This window comes from Myotis myotis, unplaced genomic scaffold, assembly GCF_014108235.1.
Source record: "Myotis myotis isolate mMyoMyo1 unplaced genomic scaffold, mMyoMyo1.p scaffold_m19_p_30, whole genome shotgun sequence".
Lineage (NCBI taxonomy): Eukaryota > Metazoa > Chordata > Mammalia > Chiroptera > Vespertilionidae > Myotis > Myotis myotis.
Window position 1 is genome coordinate 1,202,877 of NW_023416336.1, and position 26,742 is coordinate 1,229,618.

Below are 26,742 nucleotides of genomic sequence, written 5' to 3' on the forward strand. Positions count from 1 at the left end.
AACATTAAAGTACTGCAATCAACTTAATTGCCATTTTATTTACTTTTTATTTTTTGCCTGTGGTAGGTGTTTGTTATATAGAGTAAGTCCAGTGATCTTTTCTGATTTCCACTAAAATTGCCTAAATCTCTTCCCTTTTCTGTCCATTGATTTTGAATTAAGAGTCTGAACACTAATGCATTTTACTAACATTAGCTGTTTGTATCCTTGCCATTTATTTTAAAAAATCTGTCATTAATAGTATTCATAGGATGTAGACAGTTTCTCATTGTATACAGTCACTATTCAGTATGACTACAGTAATGAAGGATAGGTCCCTGGTTTAGGTCTTGTTTAATCATTAACACTGTGATATTTTACCATAAGGCCATACTACATATTTACTTTAGTTTGATATTTAAAAACCTTGAGGTTTATTCACCTAATTTAAGGCTCTCATTACAGGTTGGTTTAAAAATTGAATAATTTAAAATATGATGTCCTTTTATAAACATTTTAGACAATAATACACAAAGAGTTGGTTAAAAAAAGTTGTTGGTGCTAATATTAAATAATGTATTAATAAATATGCAAAATTAACCTTTGCTAGTGATGCAGTGACCTGAGCACTACGTCATTACAACATTAATTTTAATCTGTCCACCTCCTAGATGACCTGACAAGGAGCTGAGTGTCACCTGTCACACATACTTTACATGTTGTATGTGGAGGGCAGTATGTCGGGAAAAGGGCATGAGATAAATAAGAATGAAGTATGTAAGCAAATATTTCCATACTTGATTAAAAGTATACTGTACTTGACTTGTGCCATTAGTTACCGAATATTTAAAAGGAAAATTATTTGGTAAGTATAAAGGTGCCAATATTATCCAAAGGTAGGGAAACCTCAACTGTATTCTATGTTAAACTCAAAGAAAAGATTTTTTCTTATAATTATATTTAAGGACATTCATTATTTTAAATCAGATTCATGTCACATGATATCAATATATATTAACCTATTGATAAGGTTGAGATCACCTAATGCAATAAAATGCACAATACATATTTTTTCTTTGATAACAAAGAAATCGGAAAAAGAGCTCTCAACTTTGAAATGTCATGTTTAATCCAAAACATCCATTCTTGCTGAAGTAAGGGTGTTTTGAAAGAGAATTGTTAACCCTCTGAGTTAAATATCTCACAGGCACTAAGTCTCAATACATCTAAACTAAATTCAACAATGTGTCCTCTTGCAGTCTCTACCCTTGTTTCCCACATAGATACTAAGTCAGGTGCCTAAATCCTTAGCCCAGATGCCATTAGAAGTCACTCCCTTCCCTTCTCACTGCACAATTTAGTCAACCTAAATGTCACTTCCTCCTGCATATTAAAGAAATTAAAGAAAACCTAAATAGTGAAAAGACATCCTGTGTTCATGGACTGGGAGCCAAATATTGTTAAGATGGCAATGTTCCTCCCAGCCATCTTCAGATTAAATAGAATTCATTTTGAAATTCCAATGGAGTCCATCTTTCCCCCCCCACACACAGAAATGGAAAAGCCAATCATAACATTCATATGGAATTTCAAGAGACCCAGAATAGCTCAATCATGAAACAGAAGAACAAAGTTGGAAGATCCACATTTACAATTTCAAAAACTTACTGCTAAACTACAGTTACCAAAATAATGTAGTATTAACGTAAGGATAAATAAGGATCAATAGAATAGATTGAGAGTTCAGAAATAAACCCATACTTCCATGGTCAATTGATTTCAACAGCGGTGCCTAGACCATTCACTGGGGGAAAAGAACAGTCCCTTTAGTAAGTGGTGCTGGGACAATTGGAAAACCACATGCTAAAGAATGAAGCTGGACCCTTATCACACACCACTTACAAAAATCAACTCAAAATGAAATATATACCTACATTTTAGTGTTAAAACTATCAAACTATTCAAAGAAAACATACAGACAAACCTTCATGACTTGGATTTCATAATTGTTTCTTAAAGATGACTTAAATGACAAACAACTTCCAAGATATATAAATTGGCCTTCATCAGAATTAAAAACCTGTGCATCAAAAGACACTACAAAGAAAGTGAATGAAGGACAACCAAATAATGGAAGAAAATATTTGCAAATCATATATCTGGTAATGGTGTAGTATCCAGAATATATAATTTTTATAAACCAACCATAAAAAATGACTCATTTTAAAAATGGGCAAAGGACTTGAGTAGACATTCTCCAAAGAAGATATACTAAGGTTAATAAGCACATGAAAAGACACCCAATGTCATTAGTCATTAGGGTAATTGAGATCAAAGCTATAATATAACCCCTCACACAGAAAGATAGCTAGAATGGAAAATATGATAACAAGTATCAATGAGGATGTGGAGAAATTCATACATTGCTGGTGGAAATATAAAATCGTTTGGCCACTGTGGAAGAGTTTGGCAGTTCCTCAATAAGTTAAACATGGAGTTAACATATGATCCAACAATTCAACGTCTAGGTATATACCCAAAAGAACTGAAAATGTGCTCAAACAACACTTGTACATGAATATCCATATTAGCTCTAATTGGAAACCACCCACCCAAATGCCCAACAACTGATGAATGGATCAACACAATATGTTACGTCCCTATGATGGAATATTCTCAGTCATAACTGTGAATGACTTAACATTGTGCTAAGTCATCGGTTCTCAACCTGTGGGTCGCGATCCCTTTGGGGAGTGAACGACCCTTTCACAGGAGTTTCCTAAGACCATCGGAAAACATATATAATTACATATTGTTTTTGTGATTAATCACTATGCTTTAATTATGTTCAATTTGTAACAATAAAAATACATCCTTCATATCGGATATTTACATTATGATTCATAACAGTAGCAAAATTACAGTTATGAAGTAGCAACGAAAATAATTTTATGGTTGGGGGTCACCACAACATGAGGAACTGTATTAAAGGGTCGCAGAATTAGGAAGGTTGAGAACCACTGTGCTAAGTGAAAGAATCCAGAGCTAAAACCCACATAGTTTATGATTCCATTCATTTGAAGTCTTCAAATAGGCAAATTCATAGAGACAATGCAGATTAGTGGTTGCCAGGGGCAATGGGGGTTGGTGGGGGCTGCTTAGTGGGCACAGGGTTTCTGTTTGGGTGATGAATAAGTCCTGGAACTAGGTAGTGGGAATAGTTGTACTCCATTGTGCTACTGAGCTGTACAATTTCAAACAGTTAATAAAATGTTAAATTTTGTTATTTTACCACAATTTATGAAAAAGTCACTTTCTCAAAATTTCTTTGACTCCTAGCATTGGTCTGACTGGGTCAAGTTCTCCTGCAAAAGTGTCTAGTATTTCTCTTTTGAAGGACTTACTATAGTTGTAATTGATTTTTTGTGTAATTATTTGTCTAATATCTGTCTTTCCTTCTGTACTATAAAATCCATCAGGGCAAAGAATCATATCTGTCTTCACCATTGTATCTCCTAGGATATAGCACAATGCTTGGTACATACTAGGTATTCTATAAATACTTATGGAACAAATAAAGCAGGGGTGGGGAACCTTTTTCCTGCCAAGGGCCATTTGGGTATTTATAACATCATTCACGGGCCATACAAAATTATCAACTTAAAAATTAGCCTGCTATATTTGGTCAAACATTTAACTCACCCCTAATGCCTTAGCAGGTCCTGACCAAATCATTTCTTGGGCCTTGTAGATGTTTCCAACCCTAAAATGAAGGAACGAATTGTCCCCAATTCCTAAAAAATATAGTATCTCCTAAATATCTTTGAAATAATCTACTTTTCTCTAGTCTCACTTTAATCCAAACCATAGTAACATCTTAATCTCTAGAATGATATGACAATCTCCTATTCACTCTCTCGGTCTAATTCGTTCTCCACACTGTAATCAAAGTAGTAGTTTTAAAACACTAATACGATCACATCTCTCTCTGCACACGTACCCTGTGAGTACCAAATTTACAAATTAGACTAAAGTCCAAACTGTATTTAACACTAGAAGCCCAGTGCACGAAAATCGTGCACTGGGGTGGGGATCCCTCAACCCGGCCTGCACCCTCTTGCAGTCCGGGACCCCTTGAGGGTTGCCTGCCTGCCAGCTTAGGCCTGCTCCCTCCAGGGAATTGGGCCTAAGCTGGCAGGCAGACATAGCTCTCGCAGCCTGGAACCCCTCGTTCCTTAACACCCACCTGCAGCAGAGGTGGGAGAGGCTCCTGCCACAGCCACTGTACTCACCAGCCATGAGCCTGGCTCCCTATGGGAGCACACTGACACCAGGAGGCAGCTCCTGCATTGAGCGTCTGCCCCCTGGTGGTCAGTGCGTGTTATAGCGACCAGTTGTTCTGCCGTTTGGTAGATTTGTATGTTAGGGTTTTATTATATAGGATTGCCTTCACCTGTCTGATTTGGTTCTTTATTTTTTAATCTTTTCAGCTTCATACTGCTCCCCACCCACTTTACAAATATATATTTATTCTGAATTGTGTTTGATACCTGAAACAGTTTATTTTCTTGCATCTCTTGACCTTTATACATGCTCTTTCCTCTGCCTGGATCACTCATTTCTCTCTCTCCCAGTCTCCCTTCCAACCTGGAAAAGTCTTGTTTGGCTAAAAATGTGTTGTCAGCACCTAGCACAGTGCCTGTCACATAGTATGTGCTTAATAAATACTTGTTTTTTTTAAAAAATTAAAGTTTTCCTGTTTCTTGTCTAATTTCTATATATTCTATTTATTATAACTTATCCTGTGTGCTTCATTGCATTCTTATTGTATGGTCTTGTTTGTGAGTCATACCTGCTAGGCAGTGAACTTCATGAAAGACTGATTACTTTTCATGGTACAGACCATGCCAGACTCATGGTGGCTTCTTGTTGACATATATTCACTGAAAGAGTAGAGCGTATAGGTGGTTAGGACCATAGGCTCTAGAGTCCTGCTGCTTGACTTTACATCATGTCTTCATACTTCCTAGCTGTGTACTTGATCAAATGAGCACTTAAGCTTTCTCTACATTATTTTCCTCATCTGTTAAAGGTATATGTATAATGGAACCCAACTTAAAATAGTATCATGTGGATTAACCAAGATAATAGACCTATAATACTTAGTCTCTGTACAATGTCAGATATAGAGTAGATAGTCAGTAGATATGTTTATTATTTGTGGAACTAATACAGAAATCTATGGGTTTGAGATTCAAGAGGGGAAATGTGGCTGGAGAAAAGTTTTGGTAGTCCTCAGCAGATATGGGTTAGGAGATCAGACAAATGAAAAGCAAGATAGGGCAAAAAAAAAAACCAGTTCAGGGAGGGAAAGATTAACCAAGGTTTAAAGATGGCTCAATTATAAATGGTGCTTCAGAGTCTTAATAATGTAAGCACTGACTATACATCTAAGCAAAATTACAAAATTAAGGACAGGATGAAGGAATGGGAAAGAAGCAATGTGTCATAAAGGCCTGGGAAAGAAATAAAGGTAAATTCTCTTTTTTCATAGTGGGGAGCCAATTGATAATGCCTAGAACTGAAAAAGCAAGACATAGTGATATAAGTGTCTTACTTAGAGAAAAGGATACTAAAACAGTCACATAAAACTGGTTGTCTTTGGGAGGGAAAAATTCATCAGTGGGAATGAGGCTACTCAAACAATTGTTTTGATAACCTTGTAGAACTTATTTGAATTTTTTTTACTTTTGATAAAGTTAAATACATAAATATTAAGTTTTTGTTTTAAGAGAGAAGGTGAGAATCAGATCAATAGCTAGAAAGTTTTTGTGTCTTCTCTATCCCATCAACCCCAGATTATTTTACCCTTCTCTGACTTTCCATTAAAATATTTACCTTTTTAGGCATTTATCACACAATTCCTTGTATTACATCTATTTGTGTACATGCTTTCACTTTCTAATAGACTTGGAATGTTTTGAAATGAAGGAATATGAAGTTTTACCCATTTTTATCTTTATCCCCAGCCTTCTTCTACTCAAAACAGTGCTTTGTATATGACAAGTAGTATCCTATATAATAAAAGGCTAATATGCAAATAGACCAAACAGTGGAATGACTGGTCGTTATGACGGTCACTGACCACTAGGGAGCAGACGGTCAATGCAGGAGGTGCCCCCTGCTGGTCAGTGCACTCCCACAGGGGGAGTGCCGCTCAGCCAGAAGCAGGGCTCATGCCTGGCAAGTGCAGCGGTGGTGACGGGAGCCTCTCCCACCTCCAGCAGTGCTAAGGAGCAGTGAGCCGAGTGGTAAGGAGCAACAAGCAGGTGGGTGGTAAGGAATGAGGGGTCCCAGACTACGAGAGAGTGCAGGCTGGGCTGAGGGACACCCCCTCCTGAGTGCACTAATTTTGTGCACCAGGCCTCTAGTTTAAATACATGTGGCATGGGTGACAGCGTATGTAGCTAGGTCCCCACTGAATGCTTTATTGCTTCTTCATCAGATATAATACAGAGACCCAGTTTTTAAGTTTTTCCATCTTTGCTATGCTGAAAATGTAAGTAGGTGTTTAGTAAATGCTAAGATGATTCAGAAGTGCAATATCAAATCTCTCAATTTTGAACAAGATAACCAGATTCATCAGAATACCAAACTAATTTTCCAAAACAACCTACAGTGCTCTGGTGTAAAGTGGGACACATTTACACTTTTATACCTTTACAATACTCTATTTAATTATTCTCATTTATTTAATGAATGTTCTTTCTCTTATTTGTACACGTCAGGGTCTATTTGTCTGTGGTGTTCTCTGGTACTGAGAATACACGCACTTTGTTCTTGTCCCTCAAATAATTTCCTTTGAGTGAAAACTCTAGTTCCTCCTTCCCTCCCTCCTTTCCTTTCAATGGCTTTTTAAAGATATAATTCACATACCATATAATTTACCGATGTAAAGAGTATAATTCAATGGGTTTTATTATACTCACAGTTGTGCAACCATCACCACAACCTAATTTTAGAACATTTTGTCACCCAAAAAGAAACAGTATGCACATTAGCAATCATTCACTCCCATTCTCCTCCACATGCCTAATGCCCTGCCCTCGGCAACTACTAACCAACTTTCTATGATTTGCCTACTCTGGACATTTCACATAAAAGCAACTGTACAATATGTGGTCTTTTGTGACAGGCTTTTATCATGTACATAATGTTTTGAGGGTTTTCCATACTATAGCAGGTATTGGTACTTCATTCGTTTTATTGCCAAATTAAATGCCTTTGTGTGGACATAATGTGTCTTGTTTATCTACTCATGAGTTGACAAGCATTTGGTTTTTTTTCCCACTTTTTGGCTATCCTATCTAATAAAAGAGAAACATGCAAATTGACCATAACCCCAACACCCTTCCCATCAGCTAATCAGGAGGATATGCAAATTAACTGCCAACCAAGATGGCGGCCGGCAGCCATGCAGCTTGCTTGCTCCAGCGATGGAGGAAGCCAAGGTTCCCCGCCTGCTGCAGCCCAGCCCTGAGCTGCACTCTAAGCAACTATGTTGCAATTGTAGAAGCTAAACAGGCTCCAGAGACCTGCTTTCAGCCAGCTTTGGCCTCAGAGCTTAGAGCTGCTGTGATGGCAACAGAGTTTCAATTATAGAAGCCAAACAGACCCAGAAACCTGCTTTCAGCCCTCAGAGCTGGAGCCAGCCCTCAGCTCCAGTGACAGCTATAGAAGGTAAATAAATCCCAGAATAAAAAAAAGAAAAGGAAAAAAAGGAGAGGCTGGGAGCTTAAGTTGCCCTCCAGCCTGAAAACGGCTCTCAGGCCCTCACCCAGACTGGCCAGGCACCCCAGTGGGGACCCCCACCCTGAAGGGGGTGTGACCAGCTGCAAACAGCCATCAGCCCATCATCCAGGCTGGCCAGGCACCCAAGTGGGACCCCCACCCTGATCTGGGACTCTTTCAGGGCAAACCAGCCGGCCCCCACCCGTGTACCAGGCCTCTATCCTATACTACAGGCAGGGCGCGAGCTGCCATCCGGGCCCCATGTGCAGCCCTGGGCAGTGGGGCATAAGCCCCGCCCCCAGCCGGGACCCCTGTGTGCCACCTGAGCCCCCAGCTGGGACCCCCGTGCCACCTAAGCCCCGCACTGCTAAGCCCCATCCCCAGCCGGGACCCTATGACTATTGGAGAGCAGGAAAGTGCCACTGGGCCCTGGGTCACTGTGGTGATCCGGCCATCGGTAAGTAGAAAAGTGTGGCCTGTAGGCAGCCCCCAGTTGCGCCTTCTTTCTGGTCACCATGAGGATCCGGGAGCAGGAAAGCAAGCCTGGCCTGCAAGCAGCCCCAAGCTGGGCCTGAAACGGGAGCAGAAAAGCCCTGCCTGCGGGCATCCCCCAGCTGGGCCTGCTCCCCGGTCGCCATGGGGATCCGAGAGCAAGAGAGCAAGCCCGGCCTGCAGGCAGCCCACAGCTGGGCCTGCTCCCCGGTCACCATGGTGATCTGGGAGCAGGAAAGCCCGGCTTGCAAGCGGCACCCCCATCCTGGCCACAGCTCAAGGGAGAGTACAACATGCAGTGGAGGCCAGGAGCCTGAGAGATCAACACAGAGGGGCTCCTGCTCCAAGCGTCCATGATGTGGCTGGGGGCAGGCCCCCAGCAGACACACACACACACACACACGGCAACTGCTTTGAGCCTACGTGGCGTGGCTGGGGCAGGCCCTAGCAGACACACACACACACACACACACACACACACACATACACACACACATGGGACGCCTACTCCGAGCCTCTGCTGCCAGACTGTGGCCATCAGTAGGACATCCACTGAGGGCTCCCGGACTGTGAGAGGGGCAGGCTGGGCTGAGAGAACCCCACCCCCCAGTGCACGAATTTTGTGCACCGGGCCTCTAGTCTATACTAATAAAAGGGTAATATGCTAATTAGACCAGATAGACTAGATGTCTTCCAGACAAAGCCACGGTGGTGGGGGCCGAGGCAAAGGTGGTTAGGGATGATCAGGCCAGCAGGCAGAGGTGGTTAGGAGTGATCAGGCCAGCAGGGGAGAGCAGTTAGGAGTGATCAGGCTGACAGGGGAGCAGTTAGGGCAATCAGGCAGGCAGGCAGAGGTGGTTAGAGGCAATCAGGCAGTCAGGCAGGTGAGCAGTTAGGAGCCAGCGGTCCCGGATTGCAAGAGGGATGTCCAACTGCTAGCAGTCAGACATCCCCCGAAGTGTCCCAGATTGGAGAGGGTGCAGGCTGGGCCTCTAGTTATGAATAATGTGCTTAATATTCACGGACAGGTCTTTGTGTGGATATGTTTTCTATCTCATGGTTATGTACCTAAGAGAGAGCTTCCTGGGTTATGCAGTATTATTTTTAGGAACCTTCAGTTTTCCAAGCATCTGCACTATATTACATCAGCAACATATGAGGGTTCCAATTTCTCCACATCCTCAACAACACTTGTTTTCTTTTTTTATTGTTGACACTATTACAGATGTCCCCATTCTTCTCCCCCCACCACCATTGCCCACTTCCACCCAGCCACTCCCCCTCCCCCCACCTCCACCCCCAGTTTTACACCTTTTTGTGTGCATGCTTTGACTGTTGTCTGGGTCCATGGGTTACGCATATATGTTCTTTGGCTAATCTCTTCACCTTCTTTTATCCAGTCCCCCCACCCCATCCCTCTGACATTTGTCAGGCTGTTCCATGTATCAGTGCCTCTGGCTCTATTTTGTTCACCAGTATATTTTTGGTCATTAAATTCCACATATTAATACCATATCATATGATACTTGACTGGCTTAGTTCGCTTAGCATAATTATCTCCAGGTCCATCCATTCTGTTGCAAAGGTAAGAGTTCCTTCTTTTTTACAGCTGTGTAATATCCCATGGTGTAAATGTACCACAGCTTTTTTATCCACTCATCTATGGATGGACATTTGGGCTGTCTCAAGATCTTAGCAATTGCAAATAATGTTGCTATGAACATAGGGGTGCATATATTCTTCCTGAATAATATTTCAGGATTCTTAGGATATATGTCCAGGTGTGGGATCACTGGGTGAAAAGGCAGTTTCATTTTTAATTTTTGAGGAAACTCCATATACTGTTTCCCACAGTTGCTGCACCATTCTGCATTCCCACCAGCAGTGTACTAGGGTTCCCTTTTCTCCACATCCTCACCAACACTTGGTGTTATTAATTTATTGATGGTAGCCATTCTGGCAGGTGGGAGGTGATACCTCCTTGTCCTTTTAATTTGCATTTCCATGATGATTAGTCCCCTTGAGTATGTTTTCATATGTCTATTGACATCTGTATATACTAGTACTCTTTAGAGAAGTGTTATTCAGGTCCTTTGCCAATTTTTTAATTGGGCTGTTTGTCTTCCTGGTGTTGAGTTATATACGCTCTTTATATAGTTTGGAAATCAACCCCTTATCAGATATATCATTGGCAAATATGTTCTCCCATAAGGTGGGTTCCTTTTTCATCTTTTAGAAGGTTTCCTTTGCTGTGCAGAAGCTTTTTAGTTGAATGTAGTCCCATTTCTTTCCTTTGTTTCCCTTGCCCTAGAAGCTATACCAACAAACATAATGCTGTGAGAGATGTCTGAGGTTTTACTGCCTGTGTTTTCTTCCAGGATTTTTATAGTTTCGTGACTTATATTTAAGTCATTTTATCAATTTTTAAAATTTATTTATTTTTTCTTTTTAAAATTTTTTTTATTGATTAAGGTATTACATATGTTTCTTTATCTCCTTATCACCCCCCAACCCCCCTACTCATGCCCTGCATTTTATCAATTTTGAGTCTATTCTTGTGAATGGTGTAATTTGGTGATTTAGTTTCATTGTTTTTCATGTACCTGTCCAATTTTCCCAGCATCAATTATTGAAGAGATCATTTTTACTCCATTGTCATATATTAATCGACCATAGAGATGTGGGTTGATTTCTGGGGTCTCTGTTCTGTTCCATTGATCTATATGCCTGTTCCCATGCCAGTACAAGGCTGTTTTGATTACATGGCCTTGTAGTATAGTTTGATATCTGGTATTGTGACCCCTCCAACTTTGTTCTTTCTTAAGATTGCTGAGAATATTTGGGGTCTTCTTTGGTTCCATATAATTTTTAGAATATTTGTTCTAGATCTGTGAAATATGCCATTGGTATTATCATAGGAATTGCATTGAATCCAAAGATTGCTTTGGGTAGTATGGACATTTTAATGATGTTAATTCTCCCCATCCATGAACACAGTATATGTGTCCACTAGTTTGTTTCTTCCTCAATTTATTTCTTCATTATCCTATAGTTCTGTGAGTACAGGTCTGTTATCATCTTGGTTAAGTTTATTCCTTGGTACTTTTTTGTTGTTGTTGCAATAGTAAATGGGATTATTTTCTTAATGCCTCTTTCTGATAGTTCATTAGTGGTGTATAAAAATGCCACCTATTTTTTTGTTTTAAATATATTTTTATTGATTTCAGAGAAGAAGGGAGAAGAAGAAGAGAGATAGAAACATCAATGATGAGAGAGAAGCATTGATCAGCTGCCTCCTGCATGCCCCACACTGGGGATTGAGACCACAACCTGGGCATACGCCCTGACTGGGAATCGAACTGTGACTTCCTGGTTCATAGGTTGGTGCTCAATCACTGAGCAACACTGGCCTGGGAGGACTCATACTTTTAACCAGAGCATCAGGTGAACAGTGTCTTCTATACAAGTCGGCATGGCCCTGACCTTGTCTGCTTAGGGTTGTCACCTCTGATGATGACTAAAAGTGCACATCCCTGCCCCAACCCCTCATCTGAGCAAGCAGAGCAGGGCATTCTGAAGATCCAACACACGAGGAGACACTTCTTTGAAGAAAATCCATTGGCCATTTCCTCTAGTTGCACCTCAGAGTGCCCACAGAGTGGTCACCTGGGTCTAGGACTAGCTTGTCATCAGCTTCTGCAGGTGTGGAAATCTCATCATAGCCTCCAGTTTAGCAGACTTGATTAAAGATATAAACAAGGACACTCGTTCATCAATGTGCAGTGTCTGATCTTAGGGTACTCTAATCCCAGGGCCAACTTCCTTGTGAGTCCAAATTGGTGTGGAACCGGCCCGAGAAAGGCAGAAATGCTCTGTGGAATGTTCTTGGTCTCCCTGTGCAGGCCTGCCTTGCCAGTCTGTCTCTAGGACATGCTGGATAAAAATAAACGGATCTGGCTCTTCATATTTTGGTTCTTTTAAAAGTCACTGTGACATTATCTCTCTTCCTGCTTGCTCCTCCCCCTTCCCAGTGTGACTAAAGCAGAAAACGTTGGTCGCCCTCCCGGTGCGACTTGAGGAGAGTGAAATGAGGAGAGGTTGGGTTGGGGCCGGGGAGGGGAGAGCTAACTCAATTGCCCTGGAGCTACTGGAAGTCTGTGAGTAGGAATATGATCAGAGATATCACATTTATTATCTTAATTGCAAAAGTGACACCTCCAGAGCTTAGGATGAAGACAGAAACTAAATTTAGGCAATCGTGTGTGTGTGTGGGGGGGGGGGCGGCGAGGGGAGGGGGCTGTTAACAATGACACCCTGTTTGCTCTCCTTTTAACACCTTGAGTCAGTCAAGCGGTGTGAGTTTCCTTGCTATTGAAATGAAATACCCCTTTTTAACCAGAAGGTGGGGCTGGCTCCCTGGAAACAGCTTCAGAGGCCTTCCAGGAAGAAACACCATGGGCTAAATGGAATGGCTTACTGTGAGGCAGGTGCTGGCATAAGGTTGCATCTTTCACCACTGTTTCATTATAACACTAAGGAGATGCCATAGGAACTTAACTCCTGTTTGTTTCCATTAGCCTGTGGTTAAACTGGTTTCATTACATGTCATGTAGCTTAAGAGTCACAGGACCTATCGAGGACATTGAGGACTTCGTGCACCAGTTTTTCAACTAGCTTCAGTCGTGGATATGTGTCAGAATCCCATGGCACTTTTCCTGCCTGGGCCCCACCCGGACATTCTGGCTTAATTTGTCTGGGGTGAGCTCTGGGTAGTGGGTCTCAAACTCTGCTGCACATTTAGTCTCCTGCAAGCTTTTAACACTCTGACCACAACACCTGGGGCAGGAGCCCACCGTCAGCACTGTCTAGATCAGTGGTTCTCAACCTTGGCTGCACATTAGAATCACCTGGGAATCTTTTTAAAATCCTGATGTCTAGCCCTAACCGGTTTGGCTCAGTGGATAGAGCATCGGCCTTCGAACTCAAGGGTCCCGGGTTCAATTCCGGTCAAGGGCATGTACCTTGGTTGCGGGCACATCCCCAGTGGGGAGTGTGCAGGAGGCAGCTGATGGATGCTTCTCTCTCATCGATGTTTCTAACTCTATCCCTCTCCTTTCCTCTCTGTAAAAAATCAATAAAATATATTTAAAAAAAATAAAATCCTGATTTCTGGGCCTCATCCTCCGGAAATTCTGTTTCTTTGTTACTAATGTTGTGGCCCCACCCCATAACAAAGAAACAGAATTTCCGGAGGATGAGGCCCAGAAATCAGGATTTTAAAAAGATTCCCAGGTGATTCTAATGTGCAGCCAAGGTTGAGAACCCCTGTTCTAGATGGTTCTAGTGTGCGACCCACTATGGGAGCCTCCCAGGTGATTCTAACCTGCAGCCGGACTGGCTCCCTTGCTGGGGAACAGACATTCAGGTGCCTCTCTGGGTGTGGCCACAGTTGGAATGAGTGGGATGGAGAGCGATCAGCCAGAAAGACTCCACTGAGTCACCCTCCATCTCTCTCTTATGTAGAGGCTTGGCCTCCTGCTTTCCATGCTGTGGGTGGCCCAGAGGTAATGGATGCGATGTGAGCAGGGTCTTAGCAGAAAGGAAGGGGCCACGAACAGCTGAGAGCCAGGCATCACCCAGACCCCTTTCTGCCCCTGTCCTTCCAGCTTTGTGACGACCAACTGGGCTCTGCAGTTTCGTTGAGTGGAATCCGACCTGGCCTGACCTGGCTTGGACCCTGGACAAGAACACCGTGGGCTACCTACCCACAGTGGCGGTGGGGTATCCAGTCGGCCATGAACACGAGTAGGGAGTTTCACATCGTCCGGGACACCAAACCAGCCACTTCACCGCAGCCCTGCAGGTGAGGGCCATGTCCTCCCGCTCCCTCAGTGTGCCCCTGGCAGCCTGCACCCTGGTCACCCTGCCTAAATCTGAGTGCCTCTGGGGGCCCAGTAGGGTGGTTCCGATCACTGCTACTCAGGGTAGCTGTGTTCAGTTATCCTAAAGTCAGAGGCCTTTTCCACATCATCTGGTGGGAGGAGCCCACAGAATCTGGATGGGGGGCAGCCCAGGTTGGTAGGTGACCCCAAAGCAGAGTTGTGCCCTCAGATGCCACTTTGGCCAGGCAGGGGCAGGGGAAGTAAGAGAGGCTACCCCTCCAGGGCAGCTCTCGCCAGCTGCTGCCACGCAACAGTGCAGGCTCGGTGTTACTGACTTTATTTTCATGAGAAGCCAGATCACATCGATTCTCTACTCAACATGCTGGAATAATTTTGTATTTCAGAGTAAAAGCCAAATTCTCTACATATCGTATCTTCAGCATAGGCAGAATAATGGCCTCCAAAGACGTCTAAGATTGAGGACGGAATTAAAGCTGCTAATGAACTGACCTTGAGGTAGGGAGATGATACCGGAAATTGGTGGTTACTAATGTAACTGCAAGAGTCTTCATGAGTGAAAGAGGCAGGAGTGTCACTGTGATGCAATGTGGGAACCACGTGACAGGCCATTGCTGGCCTTGAACATAGGAGGGAGCCGTAAGGCAAACAAAGTGGGCAGCCTCCAGAAGGAATGCGTGCTGCTGCCCTTTTTTTTTTTTAGACCAGTGAGATGCATTTTGGACTTCTAACCTCCAGAACTGTAAGGTAATAGATGTGTGTTGCTTAAAGCCACCAAGTTTGTGTTAAGTTGTTGCAGCAGCAGTAGGAAACAGATATACAAAATAAAAAGCTGCCATCTCAGACTCCTGTCTCTCACTCCCTCTTCGTCCACCCCATGACCTCATTGCTGTTCCTCAAGCACATGCCATGCCAAACCCTCTGCTGTGTCAGGGCCTGTGCACTTCCAGTGCCCTCAGCCTGAAGCAGGTTTTGAGTCGCAAAGCATTTCTGTTGGGGATGATTGGTGAGATGGGGCCTGAGACTAAGAGCCAGCTGACTACTGCTTTCAGCCATGACAAGAAACAGGGACCAGATTTATCCTCATGCCCTGAATATGCTAAAAAAAAATACAAAGCACACGAAAGCATGGTTTTGAAATACTGGACAATAGGCAGTGCAGGGGAGTAATTCTCAACAGAAAGGGAATTAACGAGGTGAGCCCTGGAGTTTCCAGGCAGTGAGCAAGAAGGGGGCACCCAAATTGAGTCAGTTATTTGAAGGAGTTTGGAAGGTGGAATTCAGAGTTTGTGGAGACCAAAGTGGCTAGAATTTGGAGAGAGGAGAGGAACAGTGACGGAAAGCTCCAGAGAGCTGTAGCGGATTCCCCACAATCCTTTGGCTGAGTACTGATCAGTGCATAGGTGAAAGGAAACTATTGCGACCTGGGAAAGAGCCAGCAAAAGGGGAAGGCAGACACACGGCCAAGAATAGCATTCCCACCAGCCAGAATGGAAAGAGCTCCCAATACACGGAGCACTGAATAGAGTCCTCACAAAGATCTTGGCTCGGTAATGGGGCCAAATTAGCCCTAGATAAAGACTGTTTTGGACCTAACAAAGCTTAAAAGCAAGCTTCTAAAGCAGCTCTGACCAACATAACTTTCTTCAATTATTGTCCAATACTATATTGGACAATACTATACTGGACAATAGCCATGTGTGTACATTTGAAATGTGTATAGTACAAATGAGGAACTGAAATTTAAATTTTACTTAATTTTATTAACATAAATCCAAGTAGACATATGTATTTAGTGGTTACTATTTTCGACAGGGAAGCTCTAAAGGATCAAAATATTTCCAAGTAAACTTACTGCATCTCAGAACAAAGTCTAAATATATTTAAAGAAGAACAAAAACCTCCAGCATGTAACACTGTGAAATCTGCAATGTCTGGTAGCCAATAAAAACTAAGAGCTATGAAAAAAAGCATAAAAATATGAGCTATAAATAGGAGAAAAAAGTCAGTTGATGGAAATAGAAACATATCTGGAAATGACACAAATGATAAAATTAGTATGCACTGAACTTAACAGCTATTTTAATATATATTCCATATTTCCAAGAAGGTAGAGCAAAGCTTGAACATGATGGGGTAAAGAATGGAACATATTAAAAAGTCAAACTTCCAGAAATTAAAAATACAGTCCTGACCTGTAAAAATCCCATTGTGGATGAGATTGACACCATCAAAGAAAAGAACAATGAACTTAAAGATATATAGAGACTATACCATGAAAAAAAAATAAACAGAGCATCAAGCAGCTTAATATATGTGCAACTGAAGCCCCAGAGGGGACCAGGGAGGTATTCAGGAGAAAAGGCAAAATAGAAGTGTTTTGTTTGTTTGTTTTTTTGTAGTGAAGCTTGTGAAATGATGGAGAAACTAAGGGAATAGAAAACCCAGACCTTAGAATCGTGTAGGTGTGTGTCACAAGGGAGAGCGCAGAGGTACTATGAAAGGGTTATTTGGGGCAGGATTGAACACTGACCACTCTTTGGATTTTCATTGAGGGAAGAAATGTTTCATTTTCTTGAGCTGGGAGAGGCAATCAATCAGATAAGAAAAAGTGAAATCTTTATGCACTGCTTTGGCAATAAAATGATATTTTTTTCTCTACATTATTTCCAAAGAATTTTCAGCAACATCTAGGCAGGGTACATAAATGCTTAGTTGTTTTCCCTAAGGCAAGTACCTTTCTATCTCTTATATTAAAAATCCCCTCATCCCCCCAGGTCTGCAACTCTGAGAGTTTTGAGGTTCATACATTTTTCCCTATTTCTTTTCAATAATGCTAGATAATGATAACATTTTATTCAAAATCATCTTAGTATCTGAAGAGAAAATAAGAATATATATTGCTCTCCCTAAAATAACTTTTTAGGTTGGTCTTTGAGAGCTCATGCTTCTTTGTAACCTATTCTATCAATTAGGTATAATTATATTTCAGAGGACATATACCTCTTGGTACTGTTACTGTTGTAACTAGCTAGTTAATATCAATAATAAAAAGGAGCAAAAGGAAGGCCAGACATTGTAAGCATGGTCATCTGGGCAGCTTCACCAGGAAGCTGCAATTTCACACTCGGAGGGAACCACTGGTCCATTCCCTGCAGATCACTGAGGGGCAGGGGGATGATGGGCACATGCGCAGTGAAGTGCAGTTGGGGTGACTAGGGAAGGTGCTTGCTGTTAGTCTAGCCTGCAGAACAAAGATCTTGGCTAGGGGGTGGAGCCAATGCAAGTGTGTGAAATCCTGCAGGGTTCCCTGTTAAGCTCCTAGTTATAACCCTGAGACAGAGAGTTCTCCCGTTCTTGTTTCTCTTGCTTTGTTCCTGCTTCCTTGCACTCACTTGCTCTGTGACCCACGCTAGCCTGCCATGTGCTGGACTGGACTTGAATATGGAGCAGAGACTCTGGGCAGTGGCTTTGATCTTAACCCTGCTGAAGACAAAAATGGGAATTCTTCCATAGGGAGATGAAGGGAGATGGGACCTTGAAGGGGAACTCCCTTAAAATTACATCATCTATAAATCTTTCCATGACAACTCATTTTCCCATGGGGGCTTCAGGAAATTCTTACTCCCATGGCACCCCAAGAGCTCCACAGCCACCAGTAACAGGTGGTTCCCCAATAACAGGACCTCTGACTTATTTAAAATAGCAGCAACACTCAATTTAATTTTTTAGTATCTTGCTATACTTACAAACTATAGGATATCTGAAAATAAATGCTACAAAATATGAGAAAATGTTACAGCACACATAATGAAAAAAAATCAGAGCAGAGAATGGAAAACATATGGCACTTATATTTATTTAAATGCACTTCTATGAAGAATTTGTTCTAACTTAAAATTTGTTTATGTCTGTCGATAACATTTTGAGGGGGAAAATGGAATATTTACCAGGCAAAAACAGGAATTGTTAGTCTCTTCACATGTGAGATTATTTTTGAAATGCACATGCTGATACTAAATCAAGATAATAAAAAAACAGCTTTAAAAACCTAGTTATCTATTTCATCTGTGAAAAGAGAGAGAGAGAGAGAGAGAGAGAGAGAGAGAGAGAGAGAGAGATAAAACCACCAATAAAGTTGAGAAGCCCTTGGGTTAAGAAAGGTGGGGCACGTTAAACATTAAGAAATATTGCATTGACATTTCAAGTGAGGCTCCAAAAATTTAGCAGAATAAAATGCAGTTCTCATTCTTTTTCACTAAAAACTCTTCTACTTTTAGGTAATGGGTTAATTTTAACATAATTAAAATGGCCAAAAAATATTATTCCTGGTTAACTTAAAATAGTGTTCCCTAAATAAGAGAATTGGACAGGAAAACAGTCGATACAACATTAAATATCAGTTGCGGAGTGTACCTTTTCCTTTTTTTGGTTAACCACCAGTTTTTCTGGAAAGGGACCGGCGTGTGGAGAAGGGATACCAATCAGGAATCTACGCTTTCACTGCTAGTGCTGCCACTTCCCAACTCAACCCTGACACAGAGCTGACCCCCGCAGACTGCAGGCCCCTGGCGCCCAGAGAACAGACCGGCTCTCTCCCTGGGTGCTCTGGCAGGACCCGGCCTGGGAGGCTCCCTGACACTCGGCTGCGGCAGGAGATCGCGCCAACCTCCCAGGACCCACGAGCAGCTCAGGGGGATAAGGAGTTCACTGGGTCCAGATCGGCGCCTGATCTATGGGGAAAGTGGTACAACTTCTTGGCAGCAAAGCTGCAGGTGTTTCAAAGCTTTGGGAAAGCTGCGGGATGCGCATGCGCATCCATCCAGGTACCGCTGCCCCGGAAGAGGGCTAGCCCCTGTTACTAGGAGACCGGACGCTCGTGTGGAAACTCGGCGCTGTGGGCGTGCGCCTGCGCGGCGCGGATGGCTTCCCTAGGCGTCTGCTAGGGCTGGCACGTGAACGGACGCGTCGCCACGTGCGTGGGTGCGCGCGCAGGGCTCGTAGTCCCTGCGAGAGGGAGCGTCGAGCCAGGTACGCGTGCGCACAGGGACTGTGGGCTTGAGGAAAGGATGTGGAGCTAAGGCGCCAGGAAGTGGAGGACGAGCCCCCCTCAGGTACAGAGCGTGAGGGCGGAGTCGACGGCGGCGCGGGGCGGTGCTAACCGCTCCGCCTCCTTCCCGTCAGGTTTCGTCTGCCACCACCTGCACCTCCAGCGGGGCGGGGCCGGGTCCATTTGGGGTGGGAAGGGCGGGGAGAGGGCGGAGGATGGAGATGGGGTGGGACTTGAGTCCCTGCGGGAGGCGGCGGCCTGGCAGGATCCGGGATGAGCTCCGAGGAGGCGGCCGGGCCGAGAAGTCCCGGGAGGGACCTGGCGCCCCAGGTAGAAGCCGCGGCGATGGCCCGGTGGGGGCCCAGCAGTTTCTGGGCCGGAAGGCCTGAGGAGGCAGCGGCCAGGGCGTGTGTGGGGTCGGGGCGGGGTGACCCCGAGGCAGGGGTTCGCGGCTTGAGCTGCTGTGAGGGGCAGTGGCGGCGGAGCTCGGCCCCGGGAAGCCCTCCGGGAGCCGCCCTGCTCCCGCCGCCCTTTCTCGGGAGCGCAGGGCTGGCCAGTTCCCATGGTGACCGCTGGGCGTCCTGCCGCCCTGTGCTGGGTTGCGGGGTTTAGAGACGCCGTGGACGGAGCTGAGCGTTGGGAAGTCAGATCGGGGAGCCCACCCGGGCTCCCTACTCCCAGCCTCTCACTTCTGAGGTCTTCACAGACTTCGGGGGCGAAGGGCCGAGAGGAAGGGCGTCCTCATGAAAACCATGTAATTTCAGTGCCCGGGAAAGGCAGGGTGAGCGGGCTTTTGTCTGAAACTAGTGGAGGCAGTTGAGAACCGAGGCCGTCATGGGCCTGATACCCAGATACGCACAGGAATACGTTTTTCCCTTTAAATAAAGTCAAGGATCGCGGCATCAGGAAAAGTTTGCAAAGATGACGGTGTCCGAGTTTTCCTTCTTCCCCTCCATGCCCTTATACCTCCCGGTATTCGGTGTTTAAATGCCCTCTACTGGCATCTCAACTACGCCTTTTGTGGTTGTAAGGAAATAAATAACAGTCGGTCTTTAAGTAGAGGAAAATAGGTTAGTTATAAATGTAAAAGGAGCGTGTCACATCATTCAAACCTGCCTCCAAGATAAAAACTTTTTTTTGGTTTTTATTTTAATCAACTAAATCAATCTTTTTAAAATCCTCACCCAGTTTTAAAATCCTCACCCAATCCTCACGGGGATATGTTTTTATTGATTTCTAGGGAGACAAGGGATCCATGGATGTGAGGAAGAAACATCAATCGGTTGCCTCCCTAGGCTGGGATCTAACAGGCACCCTAGGTTTGTGCCCTGATTAGGAGTGGAACCCACAGAGGTAGATCGCTTCAACCAGCGAGCCAGCTGCCCAGGGCTAAGTCAGTCTTAGTTAGTGGGAAATAATTAGGAAGGTACATTAATGAGATATTAATTTGAAAGAATAAATTTTGGCATTATTTAATGGCAGCTTCCCAAATGTATCTGATTTTAAATGTTTCTTTTCTGAAAAAAAAAAAAGAAAGAAAAAGAAAGAAAGAAACCACTGCTTTAGCCCAGCATCTGATCAGTTGTAGAGCTTTACCAGCTGTCTTTCTGTCTCTTCTCCAGTTGCTTGGTCCAGTTTGTTGTAGGATAATTTGCTCTTGAAGTCCTCCCGGTACAGACGCAGTTAGAGCAGGTGTTACTAGGTTTATTCCCTTTCCCATCACACGCCCTTCTCCCCCGATGTAGCCTCTATGATAGCCACTTCCTCGCTTTTCCTTATTGTTCCTCCATCTTTGTAGGTGAACATGCACTTTCTAATTTGGCTTGCTTTTGAACTTATGCAAATGAAATTTTACTAAGTATTTCTTTGCATTTTGCTTCCTAAAACAGTTTGTTGTTCAGTGTTCTGATGTAAGAGTATCACAACTGATCTACTCTTCTCTTGGTGGACATTAAAGATTTTACAGTTTTGGTGAATATGAAGAACGTTATTGTGAAGCTTCTTATACATGTCCCCCATGGTAATCTTTTATTTCCCCATGGTAATCTTTTGAAGTGAGCTAGTTAGTAAGGCAGTCCCATATCTTAGTTATGGTATGACATCAGTTTAAATACTATTAAATTCTGTAAGTTCATAAAAACATCTTGAAAACAGCTATTTAACCCCTTATGTACCCATGAGGTCTTCATAAGTGATCCTCTCTGAAGACCTTTATTTATGAACTTTTAAAATACAAGTTATTTCTTTACCGTATAATCTGAATGGAAGAGAAGTGAGAACTTTGGGTTTGAATGGAATGACTAGGAGAGGTTATTTCTTTTTCATAGGAAAGGTTGACTGTTGTGGCTTTACTATTTTGTTTGAAGTGAATTCCCAAAACGTTTACTCACAGATTTTTATCACAAATACAAATATCTGTCTCAAAATTGTTCATAAAGTTTTGTGTGCTTCTCTGTATCTTTCTGTTAGTGAGGCTATTCCTTCCTACTTCAAGGTGTCTATCAGTTTAAACACTTGGGGACAGTTTTATAAAAAGAAAATAAATTGACCTTTTGTGGAACTAGCATTCAGAATCTCACATAAAATACCCTAGTGTTCTATCAAAATATTCAGTAGATATTTATTGAGTACATATTATATACCTGATATTTGGCTCAACACTGGTAATACCTTTTAGCAAATGATCTTACCTCTTTTTTTACTGAAAAATTAAAATTCTACCAGGCAGGAACTTCTGCAGATATCTATCCCTTGAAAAAATGGCCCTGGCTGGTGTGGCTCAATTGGTTGGATTTCATCCCATGCACCGAAAGGCCACCAGTTCAATTCCTAGTTAGGGCACATTCCCGGGGTGCAGGCTCGATTACCCAGTGGGATGCGTGAAGGAGGCAGGCAGTTGATGTTTTGCTCTCACATCATTGTTTTTCTCTCTCCCTTTCCCTTCCTCTCTCTTTCTAAAAATCAATAAAAAAAATTTTTAAAAACATATTTCTACTCCTTATCTTAGTCTTCACTTGAACTTGCTTTTCTCTTTCCTGTTTCAGAGGATGGTACACAGCCTATATCTGGGTTTCTTGTTAGCCCAGTGGCCTTGTGCCATTAGTTAGCATTAACCCATGTCTTAGAATCTTTATTGTGTTTACAAAACTGTAGGGTGTCTTAACCTGGAGTACGAGAACTTAGAGGGCTCTTGAATCCCCTGAAACTATGAAGTTGTGTATGTGTTTGCATTTAGGAGAGACCCCAGGGCTTTCGTTTAATTCTGGAAGCTTTCCTTGATGTAAGAGAATTAAGAAGATTTTCTACTTTGTAATGACCCTTCAACAACCTTGGTTTTTTCTAACTTTCACTCTACCTCTCTTCTCACAATCATGCTTCCTTTTCCTTAGTACTAACTCATTTATTAGTCATCAAACTTGCTTCCACCCCATCCGTACCATTAAAACTTCTTTGTTCCAGTCATCAACATTGATTATATTGAAAACTAGAGGCCCGATGCACAAAAATTTGTGCACTTGGGGCGGGGGGCGGATCCCTCAGCCTGGCCTGTGCCCTCTTGCAGTCTGGGACCCCTCGGGGGATGACCACCTGCGGGCTTAGGCCTGCTCCCGGGGGGATTGGGCCTAAGCTGGCAATCAGACATCTCTCTGGCACCCCGGCAGCCCTCGGGGGATGTCCACTTGCCAGCGGGGAGCAGACCTAAGCTGCAGTCAGACATCCTTAGCGCTGCTGAGGAGGCAGGAGAGGCTCCCACCACCACCGCTGTACTGGCAGCCATCAGCCTGGCTTGTGGCTGAGCAGAGCTCCCCCTGTGGGAGCACACTGACCACCAGGCAGCAGCTCCTGCATTGAGTGTCTGCCCGCTGGTGGTCAGTGTGTGTCATAGTGACCAGTCATTCTCAGTCCTTCTGCTGTTAGGGTCAGTTTGCATATTACCCTTTTACTATATAGGATAGAGGCCTGGTGCACGGGTGGGGGCCGGCTGGTTTGTCCTGAAGGGTTTCCCGGATCAGGGTGGGGTTCTGCTGGGGTGCCTGGCCAGCCTGGGTGAGGGGTTGATGGCTGTTTTCAGGCTGCCCACACCCCCTCCAGGGTGGGGGTCCCCACTGAGGTGCCTGGCCAGCCTGGATGAGGGGCTGATGGCTGTTTGCAGGCTGGTCAAGCCCCCCCAGTGAGTGCCATTTTCAGGCTGGCAATGCCCCCCAGCGACTCAAGCTTTCAGCCTCTCCTTTTTTCTTTTTTTCCCCAGGGCGGCCTGGAAGCAGGTATCTGGGATTTATTTAACTTCTATAATTGAAACTTTATAGCCTTGAGTGGAGCCCAGGGCCGGTCAGGGCAGGTGGGAAGCTTGGCTTCTTCCATCGCCGGGGGCAACCCAAGCCTCCTGCTCACTCTAGCTTTGTGGCCATGGCTATCTTAGTTGGGTTAATTTGCATACTGGCTCCTGATTGGCTGGTGGGCATGGCTGGTGGGCGTGGATTGATGGTTAATTTGCATCTTTCTCTTTTGTTAGTGTAGATCAGGGGTGGGCAAACTTTTTGACTCGAGGGCCACAATGGGTTCTTAAACTGGACCAGAGGGCTGGAACAAAAGCATGGATGGAGTGTTTGTGTGAACTAATATAAATTCAAAGTACACATCATTACATAAAAGGGTATGGTCTTTTTTTTTTTTTTAGTTTTATTCATTTCAAACGGTCCGGATACGGCCCACGGGCCATAGTTTGCCCACGGCTGGTGTAGATGTTTTATTGAGTACCAATTTTGTGCTGTGCACCTTTCTAGGCATTACAGCTATTACAGTGAGCAGCAGATAAGAGCCTAGATCTCTTGGAGCTTACCTTCTAGTAGGGGGAGAAAACTAGTGAAGAAATAAATTATATAATTTCAAATGATATAAGTGTAAATAACCTAATGAGAGTGACTAGGAGAGATGCTATTTAGGTAAGAGGTCAGGGAAGAGCCCAGGAGCTGAGCTGCGGGTAAGATGGAGCCAGCCATAGGCTGGGCCTTAACATGGAATGTTATTGGTTCAGTAGAGGAACAGAAAGAAAACCGATAAAGCTGGCGGGTGGACAATGAAGAGAGTACTAGGTCTGTTTAGGAAAGTGAAGGCAGGGCCCAAATCACACAGGACCTTAAAATGGGTTTTATTCTAATTGCATTGGGGAGCCATTGGAGTGTTTTTGAGGAGGATTTCATTGATTTAAAGTGATTCTTTTGATCTCCGTTTGGAAAATAGTTGCAGGGAGCAACATAGAAGCAGAAAGACCAGTTAGGAAACGTGCAGTAATCCATGTGCGAGATGATGGTGACTGAACCATGGAAGTGGTAATAAAAGTGCAGAGAAGTGGGTGGGTTTGGAGTTAGAACCAACAGGGCTTGTTGATGCATTTGATGGGGATCAGGGAAAGAGGAGACAAAGGTGACTCCTCTGGCACTGCCATTTGACCTGGGAGAGACTGGGAAGGAGCCTAGTGGAGGTGTGCTGAGAGCAGACTGCAGGTGGGAGAATTAGAGGTCTGTTTTACACAAGTTAAGTTGCAATGGCTGTGGACATCCAATAAACACAATATAATGTGCGCCGATAGGGTGTGTTCATAGTTTTTTTGGAATATGTAAAATCCATGCTATGTCTTTTGGAGGGAAGTAGAACTCAGAAATACTCTTTTGTAGTCCTTTTCTCTATATTCCCTTAGCATCCATGTGCATTCATTCCTCTAGTGTGCACTAATCCTGCTGTACTCTAATTTCAGATTTATTAGTTCTGGAGTTCCCTAGATCATTGTGGGTTGAAATTATAGCTTTTTATTTGGTTTCCATATTTCTGTCCCCAGAATCTAATATTGGGTCATCATTACTCTGTTTATAAATTTGAGAATCGGATAAATGTGACTGTTACAGTCTGATAGTATGAACTGAAACAGTGATAGGAATGGAAGATATGAATTTGAGAGAGATTTTAGTGAAAAATCAGTAGGACTTGATGGCCAATTAGATAAGTCGAATCACTGAGAAGAATTAGGAATAATAGTAATGGTTAATAATAATAATTATATATATATATATATGTGTGTGTGTGTGTATATATATATATATATATATATATATAGACTTGCTTAGTCCGGCACTTTTCTAAATGCTTTACTTATATGAATCCTCATCGCAGCTCTTTGAGGCGAGTACTGTTATCATTCCCATTTTATAGGTGAAGGCTTGGCCAGAGAAGTAACTTGCCTCTAGTCATGCAGCTAAGAAGCGGCAGAACTAGCATGATGAACATGAACAGCCTGATGCTAATGAACACACTCTTAACCACTATGCTATGTTACTTCCCAGTTGAGAATGATTGTGGTTCTCACTTGGATGTTTATGATAACAGTTTGCTGCTCGCACAGTACTTTTACTTGCATTCTCTGAGGTCTGTACAGGAACACAAGTTCCATTCATAATCCACTTAAAGATCATGGGAATGTGGAGAATATTCTGGTGGCAGGCTAGACAAGGGCGTTTCAGATACATTGATTTATCTCCCTTTTTGCTGCCTCCAAAGCCAGTGCAGGGAAAGTAGCAGCTCTAATGTGATAGTCTCTTGGCCTCTTCCTACTTTTAATTTCTAGATTAGTCTGATGGGTAATTTTATAGAACTTCCACTTGACTATTGAGATTTCCAAGAGAAGAAGTAATATTCAATTGTATAAGCTGTGGTACACTGCTTCATTGTCACATCTACTAAATTTTATGATACCTTCCTATCACAGACAGCTCTGTGCAGGCTGGGGCAGTACAGAGAGCTCTAGAACATTGCTTGTTCTTAACATTCTAATGACCATGTGAGGTAGATGTACATCCAGAAAACCAAATAGCTACATAAGTTGCTCTATAACGACTATATACAAAAGTTCCATTGAAGAAGTGATCACTATTCGATGGAGAAGACAAAGAAAACCTCTTAGAGAATCTAGAATTCTAGCTGAACCTTAGGAATGTCTTCATTGTTAGTTAAATGGATAAAAGGGTGAGGGCAAGGCTTACGAATAAAAGATAATATGTTTCTGCCCTGGCCAGTTTGGCACCGTGGATAAGGCGTCAGCCTGCGGACTCAAGGGTCCCGGGTTCAATTCTTGTCAAGGGCATGTACCTTGGTTGTGGGCACATCCCCAGTGAGAGTGTGCAGGAGGCAGCTGATCGATGTTTCTCTCTCATCGATGTTTCTGGCTCTCTATCTCTCTCCTTTCTTCTCTGTAAAAAAATCAATAAAATATATTTTAAAAAAGATAACATGTTTCTGAATGTATAAAGAATGTGGAGTAGTTTGGAATAGTTTGTCCTTGATTGAGGGATTCTTGGAGGTGTCAAGTAGGAGATAAATTTGGAGTCATGGGAAGGGACCAAATTATAAGAGCTCTGAATGCTAGGTAGACTTAGACTGTACCTTACTTCCCTGAATTAATTTGGGTTGAGGCCTATTTCAAAATAAGAAGATGGAGAATAAATATTAATTCAGTGCTTGTTTAATTGGATTTTTTAT

The 26,742-nt window shown here is 43.3% G+C and overlaps 1 protein-coding gene across 4 annotated transcripts in view; it reads left to right on the forward strand.

Moving 5' to 3' along the window:
• Nucleotides 1–26,742, forward strand: part of TSGA10 (testis specific 10) — a 273,384-nt gene that overhangs the window by 138,731 nt on the left and 107,911 nt on the right. For 2 of the 4 annotated variants that reach the window (XM_036302251.1, XM_036302252.1), the window contains exon 1: nucleotides 19,451–19,542. The exons of 1 other annotated variant lie outside the window; for it this stretch is intronic. In XM_036302251.1, coding sequence (XP_036158144.1) covers nucleotides 19,486–19,542 — 57 coding nt within the window. In that variant the 5' untranslated portion in view covers nucleotides 19,451–19,485. Of the gene's footprint in view, nucleotides 1–19,450; nucleotides 19,543–26,742 lie in introns of those variants that run through there. One more of the 4 variants, XM_036302253.1, reaches the window with a different exon arrangement.